General features: G+C 41.9%; 1 protein-coding gene across 2 annotated transcripts in view; it reads left to right on the top strand.

The window, feature by feature from the left end:
* Positions 1–251: 251 nt before the first annotated feature.
* The window catches only part of LOC132828425 (signal peptide, CUB and EGF-like domain-containing protein 3), a 364,946-nt gene continuing 342,407 nt past the window's right edge, over positions 252–22,790 (top strand). For both annotated transcript variants that reach the window (XM_060845529.1, XM_060845528.1), the window contains exon 1: positions 252–513. In XM_060845529.1, the coding sequence (XP_060701512.1) occupies positions 414–513 (100 nt within the window). In that variant the 5' untranslated portion in view covers positions 252–413. The remainder of the gene's footprint in view (positions 514–22,790) is intronic.

Below are 22,790 nucleotides of genomic sequence, written 5' to 3'. Positions count from 1 at the left end.
ACTGATTGTAAATTCCTGCAGAGATTGGAAGCATTGCGTGTGTCTCCCTCCTCCTCCACCCCCCTTTATTTTTTGGATACAATGTAAGATTCAGAGACTCAATCTCTCCATCTCTGACTCTTCCTCTCTCTTTCTCTCGTGTGTGTCTGTCTGTCTCTCTCTCTACCACCTCCCCCCTCCCACCTCCACTCCCCCCTCCTCCCTTTCCCTCCCCTCTCCTCCCCTCCCTCCAGACCTTGTGCTTAAGCTGTGAGTAGGACACGGCAGATCCCTCTGATTCCGCAGAGGGCGATCTGACTGAAGTGGGAGGCTCCGATTGAGGTTCTTTTCAGCTCCATCAGGACCTTCAAGAGGCAAAAGGAGAGAGGGGGGAAAATCGCCTCTCATCCCTTCTGAGAAAGAGTCATCTGAAAATGCAGAGCAGAATGGGGGCTGTCTGTCTGTCCGGCTGCTACTGTTTGCTACTAATTCTCTTAAACGCACTCACCACCGCGGGAAACAAGGCTAACCAAGGTAAGGAATCCTTAAGAAGCTTTCTTCTTACACCAACTCCCGCCCCCCCCCCCATCCTTTCCGTTTTAAATATGTATTTTCTCCTTCAACCTTGAGTTTCAGATCATGAAACGAGGGGACTCAGAGGGGTCTGAATGTGTAAGTGATTTGTCTGTGTGTGTGTGTTTAAATAAAATCAACAAATCCATAGAGGGGCAGAGAAAAGAAAGGGCAAAACTAAGCTGGATAGTATTTTTTTTGCCATTTGAGTTCAATTTAAAGACAATTTGCGAGTAACTTTTAAATGTTTAAATGACCTGGGTTAATGCCTCGTTTATATACCTGGAAACAGACTGACGCAATCTTTGAAGTGTTTGAACTGTGGTTTCTATTCTCTGTTCTCCTCATTAAAAGCACTATCCCTCAAACATGACATGTTCAGGATATCTTCTTTCTCTCTGCAGTTTGATAAAAGTTTGCCATCTTCTGTATATTTTAGGAAGTTGGATGGTCGAAATCATAGATCTTTTGTGGGTGCACACAACATTAGAACATGCAAACATGGATTATTTAATGAGTTCTTAATACACTTTGATAATTGCTGTAAATTTAGGGCAAACTGATTGCTCACAAAAGAAGCTACAACACTAGAACAGGATCTAGATATTTGTGTGAAGTGAGTGTCATATGCACTTTGTTGTTGCATGAATTTGGCATTCAGCATTCTTCACACATTTTAGATAGAGAGGTGCCAATTAATTGCTTTATAATTGGCTCATTGTCTTGCACACCGTAAGGCCAGTAGAAAATTAAATAATCAATTCATTTGTCACAGATCCAGCCAGCACAGACATAGTACAATACTTACAAACACACACTCAAATCTGTCTTTTCAGATCCTGTTTTACTTGTGTCTGCTGACATTGTAACAATAGCAAAACAAACAGTGCAATGTGTTTTTAGTCTTTAGTTTATTAGCTGGCCGATTGACATATGTATTTGCTGAAAAATGTAATTGAACAAGCTGGGACTTATTCAGTATGATGTTGACACATTACTGTGTAAAGTGCTGAGTGAACATTTAACCAAGAATTTGCACCACTTTGAGCACAGCTTAACATAGCTGGATATATGGTTGTTACATTAGGTTGAGTGGATTTGATAGCTGGGCTATGACTAGCCAACAAAGCATTGTAAAAAGCTATGGCATGTTAAGTGAGAACAGCACGTGAGATGTTTTAGTTGTTTGGGTAATTCTAAATAGGTAGATAGTAAATTGCTGGAACGCTATGCTTTCAGTTACCTATTTTTCTTCTATTCCATTCAGAAGACAGTGGTAATGGTTTCTTATATACTGACAGCAATCTTGATTCCCCACCCAAGCTACCATTTATCACGTATAAACCTAAGAACTACATGGCAGTAACTATTTCACTGAGGGGCATCATATTCCAAACCAATCCAATCCTTATCCAAAATTTACAAATATCCAGATTTCAAATGTAGTCATTGAGTAGAGATGCAGAAGAGGCTTGCTGGCTAATTTTTTCTCTTTCGCTAACCCAAAGGCACTGAGGTCAGTTCTGGTGTCGTGGATACTGTCTAGCCACGATAAACTAAAAAAACACGGACTAGAAATTGAACTTGGACTTTCCAAGTCTGTATAGATCAGTACCACTCCGGGGTGTGTCTCCTATTGAATTGTCACAAAGAGGCAATGTGTTTTTTTTAACCATATTGTATTCCGTTTTAAATCACTTAAATCATCTGTCTCATGATGCAGCATCCTTGCTGCTATAAATGTGTCTTCACGTTTCTAATGAACTAAATATTTAGTTATTTAACAAAAATGTTTGCTGGAGGTGGTCCTCTGTGGGACCTTCAAAGACAATTAAGTAAATTTAGTTCAAAGCTGTTAAAAATCTGACTTGACTTGTAATGTGAGACTGGGGCTTTTAATTGGTTGCTGTTTATTGATTGCAAGCATTGGATAAGTGTGGCACTGCACATTGCATGCAATTACATATGGCACAACAACTCAGGAATGAAATCTTCTGGATTTATAAAAAAACAATTTAATTGCTTCACAAGCATTTTACAACAACTGTTAGAAATTCACTCAAGTAAAATGATCTTGTAGCCTGTTTCAGAATTTTAACCAGTTCAATCTTGAGTTCTGACATTCTCTGGTGTAGAACAAAAGATGTTTCCCATTATAGACGCTTTGCATGTGTAAGCGAGACACCTCTCATTAAATGAATGGGTTGTAGGTCATCCACACTTACTTAATAAATAGCAGGGGTGGTGGTGGGGTTGGTGATGCAGTGATATAGAGGGTTCTGAGACTGTACTGAATTGAATGTACTGGCTGCTTGATTTGTTAATTTTTACGATTCATTGCACTCAAAATATAAAATTGGCAATGTCTTGAATGCTTTGGTTTATAAGGTTTCAAATCATTTGGTTTAACAAATTGCCTCTGCTCATTAGTGAATATTTTCTGCAAGGAATAATTAATGCAATTTCAGAGATGCAGATTTTTTTTTAAACACTGCTTGACAAATAGCAGAAAAGTGTTTGATACCAATGCCTGAACTCTTTAGTTTTCATTACATTGATGGTCAGGATATGAAACAATCGTGTTTTCGTGTATAGAATGAAGTTTTGGAATTTTAGCTAGGTTTTTTCTTAATCCTTTGCATCATCTCAGGTTAATAAGAGTCTGAAGAGAATCTGCATGCAATCGTTTTAATTTCTTGCAGATTCACCCAGGGTTTTCTTAGATGGATATGTTCAAGATGGGATTTAGTTCCATGAGTGACAGCAAGACTGTGTACTTGATCTAAGGAGCAAAGCCTTCATGTGTAAACCTGGACAGGTTATTGGCTGTGACAGTGGTGGGATGCTTTGGGTGTGATGATTGGTTCATCACAAGTGAACTTCGCCCCAGTGTATCCCACAATAATTACTGGAGAATATTCAGAAACAGAAGCACTCAGTTATTTTCCCTCCTCCATCTTCCTCTTGTATAAGCCCGGGGTGCCAACAATTGACATAAAGTGTTGAGTGTTTCCCTCCGGTACCAGAAAACTCAGTATTCGCAGGAGATTCACTCTGGGGCTTGTTGGATTATGCATTGCAATGGGTGCTGCTTTCACACAGCTGCTGGAGTACTCTTTATTTACATTTCTGATAAGTTATATAATAAAAGATGTAGAGCAAAGATTATATAAGCACAAACAATTTTAGTACTACTTTGCACAAGCAATTTATGAGTGCAGCTTTCTTGAAATGACATGTTATGTCATAATGTCTCTGATTGTCAGTGCTGTGGGATTCACCCGACATTTATTACAGGCCAGATTTGGGATAAGTGTAGCCATGTAGTTCTGAAGCACAATTTATAACTTGTTCATGGGCAGTGTCACCACATTAACTGCACCATCAGCCTTGACAGCTGAATGATCCTAACACATGCTTTTGCTGAATTTCTGTGCCAGTTTGCCCTTGTACTGTGTGCCAACCAACTAATAGAAAAACGTTGTCAGTTCAGTTTATGAACTGCGAACCTATTCAACAGTAATATGAGCATGGTACGATTGCAGTTTGGTGCTGTGTCACTCATTGGCTACTGACAGAAGGTGATTAAGCTCTGGCTGGAATGAAGGTGCCCAACATAAACTCCACGTGTATTTAGAAAGGGCTGTAACTGGCTCAAGTGGGGCAGTAGTGCTGGTATTGGGCCAAGTGGCCTGCCTTTGTGTTGTCAAATTCCATGCCAAATATTATTAGAAATAGCAATGGTTGAAGTATTTTGAAATACTGCTGGATGTTTCAAGTGTAGATAAAAGCACTTCCAGCCAATGTTTCTCCTTGCCTCTACACAGCACATAGATCTGAGGTTTGAAATGAGACTAAGGCTGAGCAAATTAGAACATGGTAGAATGGCCTTTATTTGTTAATGTGTCTAAAACTGGGTTTGATCACCTGACAGCAGTAAAAGTAATGCAGTGCATTTATGATTAAATGAAGGAACAGTAATCCTACGAAAGGAGAGGTTTGTGGTGAACAAGAGTATAAGGAAAATTAGTCAATTAAGGATCACACATGGGGATTATTATTTGCTCTCTTCAAAGGGGAGAGTCGACTGGTGTCCAGATTTCTTTTTTTTTGTTGCTTTTGTTTCTGAGAGTGGAAGTGCCATTATTCAAAGCCACAGTAAATCCTATTGTGCACTAACACACAGCCAAATTAGAGCTACTTATGCAAAGGTTTCTCTAAAATGACGCCCAGTAGGGCATAAATAGCAGGTTAAGGGGCATTTTCCACAGTGCTTAAGAGATTGTTAGGAAGCTTGAAATCTTGAAACAGCTGGTTTCCAAATAAAAAAGCTCAAAGTTTATTGTGGGGTAAGTTTTCTAGGGATTTCTGTGTTGCATTGATTAACTTGCATGTTTAGAATGATATCAGAACTTTTGGCAGAGCTGTTCCAAGATTTCAGACTTTGTCTCCAGTATGGCAACAATGCTTGTTTAGATCAGAGTGCTGGAATTTGAAATATTCTTCAAGCTCAAAAGTTGCACAATTTTTCCCTGTCACCCTCACACCCACCCCCTCAAAACCGCTCTCTGGTTCCTCCGAGGATGAGATTCTGTCCCCTTCCCCCTTTTTGGTCCTCCTTTGAAACGTGCCCTGACTAAGATAAGTGCAATGGGTTCCCAGCTAAAGTAGTTAATGCTCTGTTGGATTGATAAGAGAGATGGGTGAGTATCTGGTTTGGAATGGGATAGTTGGTTATAAAGATAAATGGAAGATATAGACGTTTGAGTTCCGTGTGGAAGATGATGGCTGCTGACTATGGGATGTGTCATGGCAAAGAGAGGCACGTGGTCATGGATGAATAATGCTGTGCTAGGCTGTGCTGAGAAGTTTCACTCGGTTGACCTTTGGGAGGGGGCAGAGACGAGTTTGTGCAATCTTTCTGCAGAAGAGTACACACGTTGCATTGATGACTTGCTGAAGTAAAATAAAATTAAAGAACAGAAATGTCCAGCCGCTTAGTCATAGCTGCAAAGAGGGAAAGTCAAGTTAACGTATCAGGTAGAAGCCTTCTTCAAAACTGACAAAAAGCCTTAATACAGCAATCTGTACAGCCTCAGCAAAAGGGGCCAAGCTATGAAGGACTGAATGGCTTTTAATTCTGTGATTTCTTATGTTTAGGATGTTCTTTCCTTGCCTGATGTACTTTGGCTTTGATCTTAGCTTGTGAGACGAATTGTGTTGTAAACTTGGACCTTTTCATTTTACTTTATTCCATTCCAACATTATTTCTGCTGTTATAATAACCTTTTGTGTAGTCTGGGTAAAACTGGGTGAATCACAGATGATAAGGACCTATATATTCTTAACCTGATTTAGCTACGGATTTGGCTTTGTTTAAAATATGTAGCTGCATGCAGGTGTGTTCTGACCAGACTATCTAGCGACAGTTCAAGTGCAGTGAAAATAACTAAAAACAAACTTTAAGTGAATTTTAGAAAATGCTGACCTTTTTCTCTGTTTAGTTGTTTCATGTCAATTATTATTAAAGGGTGGATTGATGCGACTTTGCTCAGAATTCTGCATTTTCCTAAACTGCAGAATTAAAAAAAAGAGTTTGGATGTTTTAGGTGATATTTTAAAATGGTATGTATGACTGCATGTTGTTTGAAAATTGGCCAACTCCACACACCCAACCTTAATGTAATTTAAAATTGCCCTGAATGTTATTTGGTATCACAACCCTTCAGTTGCAGTGCTCAAAAAGTTTTAATAGCAACATAAACTTTCATCTCTACTGGAGCGATCACATTCTTTGCTCTTTCAACTCTGTGTATGCTATTTAACCATGACCATTGGTCCATCTCTTTACCAACTGAAACTCTCTCTCTCTCGCAATCATTTTACCTCATCAGTCTTTTTACTTCTTTCCAAATCTCTCAAAGACCCAACTCTTCAACATGTATTCAGTGCCCCCTTCAGTATATCTCCTCTCGGTCCCCTATCTTCAATCTCCACAGTTGCAAATATCCTGTGATATCTGTGGGCTGCTACATTAGCAAATGTTGTCAATACCTTGCCCTACATTTTTTACTGTCCCTCCTGGCTCCAGCTAGGGCATTAGCAATGGTCACTTTAGCTTGAGCGGAGATATTGGGCATCAGACCCTCTATCAGTGCTGCTTTGCATTTCTGGTGCTATCTCTCTGATGGATGAATGCATTGCATACTATGGTCCTGAGTAATAGAGAATACAAAGGTTCGATTCTTGGCTTGCTTTAAGATAGTAATCTTGCTAGTGGCCTGAGCATTCTTGTACAAGGGTTGAGGCTATGTAGGCAATCGGTCAGAGTTCCTTTTCTTCATTGCTCCTCTGTGACCTGGTTAGAGATGCAGTTTGTCATAATCCTGAACAGTTGAAATTATTTGGTTTGACTCCAACTATCTAAAGCACTCTGCACGTCCCCCAGTGTCCTCAAACCGCCAAAACCCAGCCGAAGTATAGACTGAACTTCAAACTGATGTTTATGCATTGCAGTTTATTTTTAAAGGAACGCGGTTACGAAAGTCTGAGAAAATGCATTGCATTGTGTGAAATTAATTATTGTGACTTGGTATTCTGCATTTTTGAAGAGACACATTATAGTGTGTACTGATCAGAAAATTCTAAAGGTTTTGATAATTGCTTTAAAAATGCAGTGATAGATTACAGTAGCATCAACATAAGTATTCAAAATTATGAAGGATTGTCAGAGAATAGTTAGTGAGAAACTGTTTTCACAGGCAGGAGGTTCAGTTATTACAGGATACAATCTGAATATAATTGGCCAATGGATTGGAGGGAAGATGAAAAATGTATGAGTTATTGTGATCTGGAATGCACTGGATAGAAGGCTGGTGGGAGGAGATTTAAAAGTACATTTCAAAAGGAGATTGGATCTTTTATGAAACAGCAGTATATGCAAGGCTGTACTGCAAAAACAGAGGAGTGCATCTTAATTGGATCGGTCTGTCAAAGAACAAGCAAGTGCCGAATGGACAGAATAGCCTCTTTTCTGTGCTGGCTTATTCGATGAATTTCACTAATATCACTTTTATTTGAATATTGTAATTTGACCAGTTTGCACTTTAATACTCTTCATGGTTTGTGAAAGGTAACGGAGGGGAGCACAATTTAGATTTTTTTTAAAAAGCTCATTTTGTGGGATGTGGGCGTCGCTGGCTCGCCAGTATCTGTTGCCCATCCCTAGTTTCCCTTGAGAAGGTGACAGTGAGCTGCCTTCTTGAACCACTTCAGTCCGCGTGCTGTAGGTAGACCCACAATGCCATTAGAGCTTTTCCGGTGCTTCGGTTGATGTGAGGCGATCTGTTCAGATTCATTTCTTTGAGGTTTTATAGTGATTGATGCAACTGAATGGCTTGCTAGGCCAGTTCAGAGGGCAAGTGAGAGTCAACCATATACTGTCCGCCTGGAGTCCCATGTGGACCAGACCAGGTGGGGATGGCAGATTTCCTTCCCTGAAGGGTATTACTGAACCTGATGGGTTTTTCTGACAATCGAGAAAGGATTCGTGATCAGCATTTAGACTCTAAATTCCAGATGTTTTTATAATGAATTCAGATTCCACTGTCTGCTGTGACGGGTTTTGAACCTGGTTCCCCAGAACATTAGCTGAGTTTTTGGGTTGATAATCTGGCAATAATACCACGAGGCCATCACTTCCCCCTTTGGTTTGTTTAAGTTAAATGGAAGTGAAACTCCAGGCTTTGGGATTGATATTTGTTGTTGCGTTCTGGTCAGTGAAATCCATTCTGTTCGGGCAGTGAGAAAATCTGCTGCTGGGAGGCAGTGTAATCCATCAAGTCTGTGCCACATAATTGAAGTCCATCATGTCAGGAATCATTCCTGGAAATCTTTTTGGCACCCTCTCTAATAACTTGTTAGGGTTCAGTGCCCAGAATTGGACACAACAGGCAGGTGTTTTAGGTGCCATTGCAGTGGTGGGTGGGTGATTAAAACAAGACTCGGACAGTGTGCCCAATATGTGCCTGTTTTCTGCAACTGTTCTTGCTGCTTCTGGTATTCCTCAGGGTGGGGAACATGGGACCTAAATTTGGGAAGGAGGCCGGTTTCCATAGTTACCAAACTTGTTGAAGGCATGTTTGGGATTTTGGAGGCGGTTGAGAGGTTACAAGCAGGATCAGGGATGGACCAGGTGCGTGGTGGTGGCAACATACACCACGATATTGGTTGGGCCCACCAAAAAGCACAGTTGGGGGAGAGGCCACAGCAAATGGTGCACAGATGTCATTGGGTATGGAGAGTTTGTGGTGAGGGGTGATTGGGAAAAGCAGGAATTATCACAGCTCTCTGCCACCATAATAGGAAGGCGTTAGTCTTTTTGACATTATAGTGAGGCCAGAGGAGTACAAGGTAGCATCTGGTAATGGGACGATAATCCTCAGATCTTGATAGAGACAGTGAGGAACAGCCTCCTCCACAGGGTATACAGAGCCCTTGCCAAGAGGAGAACAGAAGTGATGGACAATGGGCAACACGGCAATGGAGGCCATACCCTCAGCATGGGATCTACCAATGGAAGATGTTGACAGGCCAGTCCTGTGGAGGAGCACATATCTGGGCAGATTGTCACATGAATTTGTGCATTTGCAGCCAAAGACCTCAGCTTTCGTAGCACTGCTCACTGAGTCCTGCCAGAAGTCAATGTCACTATGACCTTGAACTTCTTTGTCTCTGACTCCTCCCAAGAGTCAGCAGTGGATCTTTCAGTGACCATGTCACAAAAAGATCCCTGCCACTGCACAGTGTCACTGACAATGTCCTTGTTAAAGTGAGGCATGCGTGCAATTTTAGACAGGTACAGACGGCAATGGGATTTGACTCCATTGCTGGTTTCCCAAGCTAAAGGGTACAGAGTACAATCGTCCATTGCACCTATTTGTTGATTGAAGCATCAAATGTCTAGCCAGTGAGACTCATTAACAGCGAGAGCTTCCACTCCTTCAATGGGTCTGTGACCACATGACATCTTCCTCTCCGGCAGTCCCTGGTGCTAGAGCTTTTCTTTTCATGCCTAATGTCGTCCAGCATCTTATCATTGTTCAATGTATGACCATCACTTACTAGAAAACCTTCAAGTGCTTCAAAGTGTTTACTTTCATTCTAAGAAGAACAAAAGAAAACAAAGCTAACGAAGCTGCATTTGCTTCTGGGACTAGTGAGGAATTGCTTGCCTTTCAAGCCCCAACACACCTACAGTCAATGAACGATCAATGGAAATTGATTGGATCTAGGTGTCAGTTAAGACCTATCTGGCTTGCTGCGCTTGATCCTGCAGTGATCCATCATGGAGAAGATGATGTTCTTCTTGCTCAATGTCTTCATTCTTCTCAGAAGAGTGTTGCTGTTCTCCCAGCGCTTCAGCCTCCATCACATCCCCAGTTTGTCTTCTCCAATTGTGCAGAACACAGCAAGTTAGAATTATCCAGTGCACTGCGGCCAGAGTACACTGTAAGACCTCTCCAGCTTCAGGAGGGCCATCATCCAGCCCTTGAAATGCAACAGGAACATGAGATTCTCAAGGATACAGCTATAGTAGCAACTCCCAGGATATCTGATCCAGATTTGTAGAAAGCAGTACCAATATTCACAGATCACTTGTACAGTGATGGAGTGGAACTCTCTCCATTGATGAATGTAGCTGTGTTATGATATGGCCATCTCAGTGCTCGTGTACCGTATATCATTCGCTGCCCCGGAAGGAAGCCAATGAAGTTGCTGAAACCTCTTATTGAGGCTGCAGCACTGACCTTGCTGTGGAGAAAAGTGGTGTGATCTGGCTCAAATTACATGGGTAATTGCTTTGATATATTTGAGAATTGAGAGATCCCACACAGTGGCGCTTTGGACGGAGCCAATTGCAAAAACTTACTGCAGCTATCACCTATCAACTATCACAATCACCGCCTGGTAGGATGGAAAAAAACATGGATTCTCCTGTGTGTGTGTGTGTGTGTGTGTGTGTGTGTGGTCATAACCATTTTCCATTTACAGTGTGCAGCTGTGTGCTGTTTGACTACAGAAGGCATGGCAGGTTGTCCTTGGCACAGTAAATCTCAGACTCAGCCTTGTAAATAAGGGCACTATTCACCCACCCTCAAACCCGCTGTCCCTATATTCCTGGCAGTCTCTGGCCAGCCCATGTGCCCCTATCCTCCACCAGTTCATAATTGTGGAATTATGTTCTGTCGCTCTCATCATTAACCCCTGAGCCCTGGTCTTACAGCTTAGTCATATTCTCCATCATGTTTCTCATTCATCTCACTAAGGCCACAATGGCGATGACCACTGATAACCTCATTCCCTTAGTGCAGGACAGAAAGTGAGATACTATCATCTTCTTCCCCCCCCCCACCACCACTTTTATATGTCATATTTCACAATTCTTATGCCCACTCTATCCTTGATTTGTTGCCTCCGTTCCTCAGCATTGAGTTTTCCAACTTCATGAACACAGCAGTACCATCCACCTCCCCCCCCCGCGCCCCCCCCCCCCGCCACCACTTCATCTTGGTTACCATTCAGCTGAGCCCAATGGCTCAGTCAGAGACCGTGACTGAAAAGTGACCAGGCCATAGACTGGGCAGCTCCTAGGCTGACTCACAGCCAACCCCCTGACTGTTTACACTGCACCTGGAGAATGGCAGTGATGCACATCTGCCCAGAGTGGTCAACTGATCTTGTCAAAGCCCCCCCTGCTGAGAGCAGACAAAGCCCTTGATTTACTTTGCCAGCACCCCCTGACTGACGGCAGGACCCCTCCCCTTGAATGAGAACGACTCCCCTTAGACCTGAAGAATGGTCATGTGGTTTTGACATGATGCAGTGGGTTTGCCATGTCAGCCTCTGGCACATGGTGCAGGGGTGAGATTGATGTAGCACACAGCCATAAAGCAAGATGTCTGCCCCCTTGACTGATCACTACTCACAACTATGAGAATTTGCCTGACTTTGTGCCAATCAAGATTATGAGCCTTTATACCCGAGCCGAGGGGCAGTGCACCAACAGGTAATGGAAGGTGAGAAGGTTTTGAGCACGGCAGTAGTTGCTAAGTGAGTGAGCGCTAAGAGATTGAATGAGTAACCCAAAGACACAGCCAGTTCCAATCCATGAGCATAGTGTGTGCATTGTGTCCTGGTGTCCAAAGTGCAAGATTGTATTATAAGTAGCTTGGAGATGTGCCGTGATGGTGTGGTGTGATCAGTATATGTCAGATGCTGCGGTCCCTAAGCTGGGATTGTGCACTGTTGCTGTCCATGGAGTGTGTCCTGAAATATTGGTGTCCAAGATGGAAGTCTGAACTAGGAAGCAGCGAGCTGGAGTTGCCGGGTAATGGCTGTAATTTTCACGGCGGGAATCCTTGTTGTCTAGTTTCTGTCTGGTGGATGGGAGACTGAATATCAATGAAATGACATGACGTTATGGTAATGATGAGCTTGTATTAATGCATGCAAATAGATCTTGGTGCATGGATGGCATGGTGGCACAGTGGTTAGCATTGCTGCCTTACAGTGCCAGAGACCCAGGTTCAATTCCCACCCCAGGTGACTGATTGTGTCGAGTTTGCACATTCTCCCCGTGTCTGCATGGGTTTTCTCTGGGTGCTCCAGTTTCCTCCCACAGTCCAAAAATGTGCAGGTTAGGTGGATTGGCCATGCTAAATTGCCCGTAGTGTTAGATGAAGGGGCAGAGTGTGGGGGAATAGGTTTGGGTGGGTTGTGCTTTGGTGGGTTGGTGTGGACTTGTTGGGCCAGAGGGCCTGTTTCCACACTGTAAGTAATCTAATCTCTTGCCACTCACTATCGAGAATCTTATTTTGCCATTCTACACTTGGTTGGAAAATGTGGCTTTGCTCTTGACATTGAGAAGCTGGGAAAATCTCTCAGTTTTCCAGCTGACTCACCAATGCCCATGTCACTCAGGGCTGGGAAAATTTCGCCTACAGCCTTTGTTTATGTTATACCTCCCAGTCCCAGATGTTGATGTTATTGCAGGTTTGACTGTATAGCCTGGTACCCCGTAAGTCTTGAAACCGTGTCCCAGGAATTTGTGAGAGAAACTAAACCGATCGATAACTCATTATGTTTCTGTATTGGTTAAAGCACATACTGAACGAAGAAAGCATTGTTTTTGTTTGGTTAGTTGACACTAATATTGAGATTTCTTGGAGTTTACCATCATTTGCAGGGAGAACTCTTCACCGATTCAAGTTAGAGAGTTGCTGCTTTCACCTTGATGCTGTTAGGTCAATGTTTCCACTCTCAGCAGCTTACTGCATAATGGCAAGAAAATGTCAGAGTCAGGAATTTCTTGCCGCGAGATTTAGGTAGTAATTTTATATCGAGCTTTTGCTGACATTCACAAAATATTCAAGCGTCCCTTTGGTGGTTTGTGTTGATGTCAGAATGGTTCACTTAAATAACTCCCTTGCAGTTCCCAGCTAACCCTCTATTATCCTGCACTGATAATACTGGTGAAGGAGCATCCCTGTATGCTGATCCTTCACTGTGGTCCCAGTGTTGGTAACTGGGGTCTCAAGTCTAAGGATTTTAATGTACTCTTCAGTAAACTATATTTTATTGTAGCTGAGAAAATACTTGCGTCAGATTTGTAATTGTTGCAAAAGTGCTTCAAGTTTAGCTATCTGTGTTACACGCCTCTATAACCCTACTGTATAAACCATCGGTGTAATATAGGCTCTAACATCTGTCAGAGATGAACATCTTCAGTTCTTGTTAGAATTTTCGTCTTGGATTTTTTGGTATACTTTAGCATGTGTGTGTAGTAAGTGTGCATGTGTGTGTATAAATGCATAAATAAACATAATGCAGGAAATTAATGTAGGTTGTTTACAGTGTATTACACAGAAATTATGTAGGAGACATTTAGTACTGGGTATATGTTACAGGAAAAGAGTGGCTTTACAAAAACAGGTTTTTTGGTTTCTTGTTTGCTCCTGTGGATGTGTGAAGCCTATGATGTGGTACTGAGTGATGAAGGCCACAGACTCCGAGCCCAGTCTATGTTGTGTTAGCTGATCTTTGGCAGAGAGGGGAGGGATGAGGGGTGTATCAGACAGGCTTGAAAGTCTTTGGGTTAGGGTGTGACACAGAGTCAGGGAAGTGCATTACTCATGAACACCATCCAGTCACCTCTTACGGAAAATGTCCTTGTGTATCTTTAGGGTTTTCCCTACATTTAAATAGCGTACAGGTGATGAATGGCTACTTGAGTGATGTGCTAGAGAGATGCTAGTGTTTGCTGAAAGTATGAATCACTACCTTCATGATAGAAGTCAAGGAAATCCTACACTGTTACTTCTTTCACTTCCTAGTTATTAATACTGCTCTGTGGCATCCACCTTTCCTGGCTGAGAGCAAGGATGGAGCTCTGTCTCTGAGTCTCGAATCCTCTGTCAGGCTGCTGAGACAGTACAGGAACGATTGGACATGTTTAGCCCACATTTTTCTCTCCACTAGACTGGAAAGCAATGGGGAGAGCTTGGGCATTATGATTCATTCTGTTGCTGTTGCAAAAGGCTTGGCCAGACCTGATGGGCCAAATGGCCTCTTCCCGAGTTGTGGCCTTTCCTTTGGTGACGGAGGTCAGAAGCTGAACACGTGCAAACTGATGGAGGGCTAACAGAGTCATGCCATCGCACGTGATGATTCAATGTGCTGTTTTCACTCTATTTCTCCTTGTAACCTGCCAGCCTTATCGCAGCAGACACATGGGAACACCAGCAGCTGCCTGTTTGCCACCAGCCGCACACCATCCTGACTTGGAATGATGTTGTCATTTCTTCACAGTCACTGGGATAAAATCCTGAAATTTCCTTCCTGACAGCACTGTGGGTTTACCCACACCAAGAAGAAGGTTCATCACCAACGTCTCTAAGCAACTTAAGGATGTGCGATGGCTTAGTCAGCGATGCTCACAGCTCATGAAGGAATCGTTTTTAAAAAGACCCAGAAGATTTAATCCATCTAGTTCCTTTTCCCATAGGAAATATTTGCAAGTTTGGCAACTTGCTTGATCCTGAGCTGCGATTGCAATTCCAAGTCCTCTCCATCAAAGATCTCTTACTTTAGCTTCTGACGGTGAGCTCCTGCTTTGGCTGGTCTGCTACCCAAACCCTCATCCCTGCTCCCTCCAGCCTTAATTACTGTTCGTACTACCCACCTAGTTTCTATCATACGGAAGCAAATTCACGTGAAACTCTATTGCTGCGGAAGGTTTTATGACATTAGAGGCACCATATAAATATAAGTTATCCTATGCAAGCAGCCCTGCTTATTTTGTTCATTAGTGGGATGTGGATATCCCTGGCATTTATTGCTGCTGCACATTTGTCCTTGAGTAGGTAGTGGTGAGTTATCAAAGCCACAATTTCAAAATTGTAGTTGTTTTCAAAACCGTCCATGGTCTCAGTTCTCCCTGTCTCTGTAGCTCCAGCTCTGCAACTCTCCAAAGTTCTGCATTCCACTAACTCTGGCCTTGTGCAGGTTCTATCATCTTCACCTCATCATTGTTGACTTGACTTTCAGCTCCAAGGTATTACATTCCCTTCCTAATTCTCTTTTCCCCTTTTGGATGTCACTTAAAAGCTATGCTTTTAGTCACCTGTCCTGAAAGTCTTCTGGTCCTGTGACAGTTGGGTCAGTTTGCATTGATGTGAAGACTATTTGATGTGAAGGTGATGTTGATTGGTCTCATAATTCAATTGGGAAGAGCATACCAAAAATTCCACAAGATAACCCAAATGTGTAACTGCGCAGTTAAATCACCAAGCTCAGCAAGGTGGCTCAATGAGGTGGCATGGTGGCTCAGTGGTTAACACTACTGTCACAGGGACCCAAGTTCAATTCCAGCCTCGGGTGACTGTCTTTGAGTAGTTTCCACATTCTCTCTGTGTCTGTGTGGGTTTCCTCTGGGTGCTTCAGTTTCCTCACACAGTCCAAAGATGTATACATTAGGTGAATTGGCCATGCTAAACTGCCCATAGTGTTCAGGGGTGTGTAGGTTAGGTGCATAAGTTAGGGGAATGGGTCTGGGTGGGTTACTCTTCGGAGGGTTGGTGTGGACTTGTTGGGCTGAAGGGCCTGTTTCCACACTAGGGATTCTATTCTATTCTGATAAATTTGCCTGACTGACTGCTCTTCAGGTCAAAAGGAATTCACACCAGATTTCATAATGAATAGGAAAATAATTGTAATGTAAACTTATTCAAGAAATGGCAAGCAAGTACCCCTACTGTACAACTCAAACTATAGCCCATTTAAACTCTAAACATACATGTGCGTGCACTCACAAACAGACACAGATGCATGCACACACACCCACAGGCACAGACATACACACACACAGGCACAGACACAGGCATTCTTATTCATGAATAAGTCAGCCAAAAACAGACAATTTAATACAATCATGATAGATTGAAAATATAGACAGGAAAGCAAATTCTATAGTACATGAGTTTAGACCATAGGATGGGATGAGATCATATTTACATTTCTCTTGTGTTTTTTTAATGCTGGTGACACAATGTTATCTGCAGAGTGGTGGTCAATCTTTGATTCAGTAATTGATTGCTTGGACCTAGGACCTTGCAATAGATATTTTTCCGAAGTTTCACATTTTGCTTTGTTTTCATTCACATTGAGAGATGCTTCTTGTTTGCAGACTTCTGGATGTTTATAGGTCTGCAACAAATTACAGTTGGATGAATCCAAGACTGTTGTGAGGCAGTTTTTCCCTTGCTCAAAGACTCCTGGTGCTACTCTATCTCACAAAGTATCTATCTCACTGTTCCAAAAAGTAACATAGTCTTGTGCATGTAAAAATGTACTCTACCCAGTCCCACGTGAATCTTCAAGTTGCAGATAAAGAAAATTTTCTGGTACTTTCTTAGGTCTTAGTACAACTTCCATTTTCCAATTTATAGTCCAAAAGGAAAAAGATGTGGTCTTTAACATGCCTCCACCTTCATGAAATGAAATGCCATTTGGCCCACAAATAACTCAGCTAAATGGCAATTAGGGATGGATGTCAAATGTCGGCCTTGCTAATGATGTCCATATCCCATGAAAGAATTAAAAAATAGTGCTATTACAAAACCGAACCATAAACCCAAATCTTGTATTGATCAGCACTGGGATGCAAGAGACCAAAATTAGAAAGGAAACATTAGTGCTTTTTTTGTTTAACCAACTGTGTTTCAACTAATCAGCATCTCTTTAAATGCTGTATAAATTGTTGTTCCCTTTCAACATTCAGTTTCTTGTGCCCCAGTCTTGATAAATTCATATTGACAAGCATTAAACTTTGTGTCTCTTTTTAGCAATAGAAATATGCTGTACATATGCAAGCTGTTGTTGACCTACTCAATCCCTATCCCCTGTGACAGCATTCTTCCCATTTCAATAATTCTATTGTTATTGCCGTCACTGCAAAACCTGGAAGCCCTTTCCAATTATTATTCACTCACAATTCTCCCACCTACATGTAGACTAACCCTGTTCTATTCACAGCCCTTGGCAATATGATGTAAGTCACTGTTAGTCTAACATTTCAGTTGATCTGTATGAGTTGTATGGCTAATTGAACTATAGGTACATAAAAGTGACTTTGTTTCAAGAACTCATATCTTATAGGATATAGTGTGTGACTTTAGCTTTATTTTAAAACGAAATAATACTTTTCTTATTAATTACAGTTGTTATTTTAATCAATTTACAACTAACTTGATGAGACTTGTTTTAGGAGAAAGTGAGGACTGCAGATGCTGGAGATCAGAGCTGAAAATGTGTTGCTGGAAAAGCGCAGCAGGTCAGGCAGCATCCAAGACTTGTATTAGCTCTTGATTACTCATATCTTTGGCTGGTGCCAATAAATATTTTCTAGGGGTACCAAATCAACAAAAATAACATGTGGAATGTTCTACTTATTAATTTGTTATAAATAATCTAACCCTGTTAGTACTGTTCCAATATCAGCAAAATGGTTAACATTGTTGCTAAGTTTAAAGTTTAAAAAAAGCACAGCTGCACCTAAGAGAACAAAACCTATATGGATTGATAAAAGTTCAACACATGATGTAAAATACTTTCCTGTGGACTGTACTTTCAATTCTCAGGAAATTTGCATATTCTTTTAACGCCAGCATATTCCATGCAAAGCTGCTATGTAAACATTTATAATATAAATTCTTACGGAAGCAGTTTGTGGTCAAGGTGCAGGTGCAGGTCTCTTCATACCCACTAGATGGTGCTAGTACATTGTCCTGTTACCTGTGCAGCAAGTCACTCTTGGTGACAAATGTTTAAAAATGGGACACTCCAGCATCTCCACTTTCGGAAGTAAATCGCTTTCAGCTACCTTGCTCCTAACTTCTTTCTTCTGCTTTGTTTCTGGCCCTCACCAAAATTCTGTCTCGAGCATCTGTTTCAGTCTGACTCCTTCTTGGCCCTGGTTGTGCTCTTTCTTTGACCCTACTAATCATTTTATAGGACCTGCTTACCTTCAATCTGTGAGCTCACTAAACACATTGACTGTTCTGATTCCAGGCGCCTTGATGAGACTGACCTGTGAAGGAATGCTTCTGACCAGCTCGTACTGGAAAAATGCCACAATTGATGGTAAATTAATGCAGTACCAGGTGGGGCTGGTTAGGGTTGGAGCAATAGACAGGTTTATTCATGTTAATTTAAGAGGTTAGAGAAACTTAGATGTAGCAGTGATTGATATAAAGATCATGCAAGTGCTTGTTTTAAGTTATGTGACTTCAGTGACTGCCACAGACTGTGTGCAAAGGTAATTACAACAGAGATAAAGCCAATGATGACATGAAGTACAATTGCAATTCTCCAAACACGGTGATGTCATCAAAAAAAAATTGCATGAACTATCATTTGCAAATTACCCAGGTTGACCAATAGACATAGTCACAAAATTGTCATTTATTAACAGAACTCTGAGTTCACTCTAGTCAGGTCCACTTCCATTAGTTTCTGCACATGCATTGCCGACATAGTCTTTAAATCATGCAAGTCTCCTAATGCTATGCATGTGTGTTGTCATTGGCATTTTGGTATCTGCTCATTTCTAGTGTGAACACCCTTTTTCAGGGAGTGCCATTTCTATGGTGAGTGTGATTGTGCTTACCTGTTGCTGGGGAATGATGGAGCTCTGGTTATACTGTGCAGCATCTGTAAGGAGAGGAAAGAGAGCCTCAGTTAGACTCGAAACGTCAGCTCTTTTCTCTCCTTACAGATGCTGCCAGACCTGCTGAGATTTTCCAGCATTTTCTCTTTTGGTTTCAGGTTCCAGCATCTGCAGTAGTTTGCATTTATCTATCTATTTCAGCCTGATATATACACAAGGACTCAGCCTCCATAGGTCACTGTGGCAAGGAGATACAAAAACTCACAACCTTCAGAGAAAACAAAAATTCTCCTCAACTTAATCTTAAATTGGTGCCCCTTTAGTTTGAAACTATGCCCTCCAGTTCGAGATTATCAGTTCATGTGAGGGTGAGGAGGTCTGCGATGCCTTGTGCTCATTAGCTTGTTCAGCTTGGTATTTATTTCAAATACTGCGCTAGCTCAGGTGGCCTTTAATTGCTGGAAAGTGACATCTTGTTGTTTAATTTCAACTAGGTGCTTATCTTTCAGATTTGGTATTTCTGCTGGGTTGTTGATTTGCAGAACATATCAAGCAGTTTCTTCCCATTGATTTTGGGAGATTTCATACTTTATCTTCGCATCCTCAACTTTCTTCATTGTGAGTGCTGCTCTCGACAGCATGACAGTAATGTACATCTGTTTCCCTTGTTGCTTTGTCATGTCCATGTGATAAATCTTGAAAGAGTATAACATTCTTTGTAGGTGCTTTGGAGCAGAAAGAAGTTGTAGAGCCAAAGAGATGTACAGCATGGAAACAGACCCTTTGGTCCAACTTGTCCATGAGGACTAGATATCTAAAGCAATCCCCATTTGCCAGCATTATACCATTATCCCTCTAAACCCTTCTTATTCATATGCCCATCCAGATGCCTTTTAAATGTTGTAATTGTACCCACCTCCATCACTTCCTCTAGCAGCTCACTCCACACACACACACACACACACACACACACACACACACACACACACACACACACACACACACACACACACACACACACACACACCATCCTCTCTGAAAAAGTTGCCTCTTAGGTCCCTTTAAAATCTTTCCCCTCTCACCTTAAATCTATGCTTTCTAGTTTGGATTCCCCTGCCCTGGGACAAAGACTTTGGCTATTCACCAGTCCATGTCCCTCATGATTTATAAACCTCTATAACATCACCCCTCAGCCTCTGACACTCCCAGGGAAACCAGCCCCAGCCTCCCTGAAACTCTAACCCTCTAAACCTGGCAACATCCTTGTAAATCTTTTCTGAACCCTTTCAACATCTTTCCGATAGCAGGGAGACCAGAGCTGAATGTAGTATTCTAAAAGTGGCTTAAACAAGTCATTTGAGAGAAATGCTTTGAAGTGGCTTGTAGTCAAAATCCGCAAACTCCCTTGGTCAGGTATTGATTAAAATGGTCATCCACAGACAGTAAGCAGGCACTCTTTTCCAATCTGACTTTAGCATTATTCAGTTTGTATTAAAGCCCTGAATGTAACTCTTACTGCTTGTCCTCGCTCCATAAGGATTGCTCTGTCTCTGCCCTTTATCACTGATGTTATACTGCAGTATTGCTCATTGTTGACACCCTTCTCATTTGTTGTTTGATTTAAGTGAAGGCTGCTTCTTGTTAAATGGCCCAACACCCCTGCATGCCCTTAGCAGTGAGCTTGTGTAAAGGTTTTTCTGCTGATAACTAGTTGGGCAAAAACTTCAATAGATAGTGCAATAACCTGCTGGATTTATGAGCTGTTTTCGTATCCGTGAGTTATTTCTGCTACAGTTCCCAGGATCTAAGCAAATGCTTGTGCTGTGGGTACAGGAGCTATGTATTTGAGTTCAGGTATCTTCAATTGCAACATTGTCTTGATCAGTGTCAGGTTCATCTGGTAAGCTCTCACACGCAGTTGCACCAATTTCTGAATGTGGGCTTTTACAATTTAGCTGGTTTTACCTCCATATTGAAGGAGGATGTCAATGTGTTGGAAGTGATTATGAGGTTTACTAGATTGATATCTGGAACAAGTGCATTCTCTTCTGAGGATGGATTGGAACCACTGAACTTGGTTCCACTGGGGTTAGGAGAGTAGGAGTGATTTGATTGAAGTTTGTAAGATCCTAAATAGTCTTGACAAGGTGAGAGTGGAAAGGACATTTCCCTTTGTGGGTCAGACAAGACAAGGGGCATTGTTTTAAAATTGGGTTTACCCATTTTGGACAGAGTTGGGGGAGTTTGGTTGGGTTTGCCAATTTAGGACAGGTATGGGAGTGTTTGACTGGGCTTGACCATTTAGGACAGAGATGTGGGGAATTAGGTTTTGTTTGCCGATTTAGGGCAGGTATGGGTTTGCCCATTTAGCACAGAGATGGGGGGAGTTGGGTTTGGTTTGACGGTTTAGGGCAGATATGGGGGGTGTTTGGTTGGGTTTGCCCATTTGGCACAGAGATGGTAGTGGAATTAGCTTATGCAATTTTGGAACTCCCTGCCACAGAAGATGGTGGAGGTCAGATCATTGATCTTTGTTAGGTACAGGAATCAAAGGACATCGGGGATAGATAGAAATGTAAAGTCCAGAACACAAATAGATCAAACATGGACTTCTTGGGCTGACTTTGCAGGCTGAATGGGCTACTTCTGCTCCTGATTCTTATGCCCATATGTTCAGGGTTACCAGATTAATCTGAGTTGAGTGAATTTTGCCTAACGTCTACCATTTAGAGGTCCAGATCTTCATTCTTCACATTGCGTTGGATTCTTCAGCTCCATTTGTCTTCTTGAGAGGATGATTGTTCCATTGTGTAGCCTCTTTTGAGGTCTTTTTTTGGGTCACCAATTTAACCCTTAAAATCTTTGCGAATCTCAATATTACACAATCTAACACTTCACACTGACTCGGCACTCTCCTCCAGTGGAGGAAGAAACACTCACAAATCATTTATCACCTTCAGACTTGACAATGTCAGGTTGTTGTATGGTGTAATTTGCCAGAATCATCAGCAGACATTCCCTTAGCAGCCATCTTTTCATAGACTTGCTTTGCCTTTTTCTATCCTAACACTTACAGGCAAAAAGACAGAGCCCCACTTCCCCCAACACCTGGCAGACTCTTTTTTTGGTGATGCTCCCCTCAGTGTTGGTACCCTGCCATCTGGCGTTGGTCTATTTGCAGGCTTTTGTCGAACTAGTTCTCCCTTTTGTTCAATAATGCTGTTCCTGTATAGTCCAGAATGTGTCTAGGTATTGTGTGAAGCTTCATTTGTTCTCCTATTCATAAACTTTAGCTGAAGATTGACAACCTCTGAGCTTCTGCACATGTTGATCACTTTCTTGAGAGTACATTTCTTCCCTCTTACAGCAGCATCTCTCCTGCTTAAGACAAGTGTATCTTGGATGTGTTTGTCTTTTAACTGTCCAAGCTCACTGAATTCAGCTGACTATGTTAGTGTAATCACACACTGATGAATATTCACATTCTCCCATTGCACTCTGATGTTTATATGGTTCATAACTAACATTAGTGTGGGTTAAAAATGTGGTCTGAGTGCCTAAAACATCTCTGCAGTCTGACTTTTCTCTAACACAGTGAGATTTAGGCTGCAGTAAAACTTGTAACACTCTTTCCTCAGCACTGATAGCAGCTAGCTAGCTGATTACAAAAATATGACCAGATACTTCCTTTTATTTGCTGACGCATTGAATATAAGAGCGGGAGGGGTTTATCTAGGACCACAGAAAATGTTAGTTGGTTTCTATTAGAGTGCTGCATACTGTTCTGGCTACATTCTCAATGAGAGGGGAGCCCTGTGTAAAGCATAAGTTTAAAGCATTTGCAGCATCTTCAGTCAGAAGTACTGAGTGGATGATTCACCTCAGATGCCTCTTGAGATTCCCCAGCATCAATCTTCAACCAATTTGATTCACGCCACATAATATCAAGACACGGAAGCTGTAAGGCCCCTAGCCAAGTTCTTCCAGTATAGCTAACTGACATTGGGAAATT

The sequence above is a fragment of the Hemiscyllium ocellatum genome, chromosome 26 (assembly GCF_020745735.1).
Source record: "Hemiscyllium ocellatum isolate sHemOce1 chromosome 26, sHemOce1.pat.X.cur, whole genome shotgun sequence".
NCBI lineage: Eukaryota > Metazoa > Chordata > Chondrichthyes > Orectolobiformes > Hemiscylliidae > Hemiscyllium > Hemiscyllium ocellatum.
Note: the sequence above shows the minus strand (reverse complement) of the source record. Positions and strands in the feature narration are given on the sequence as shown.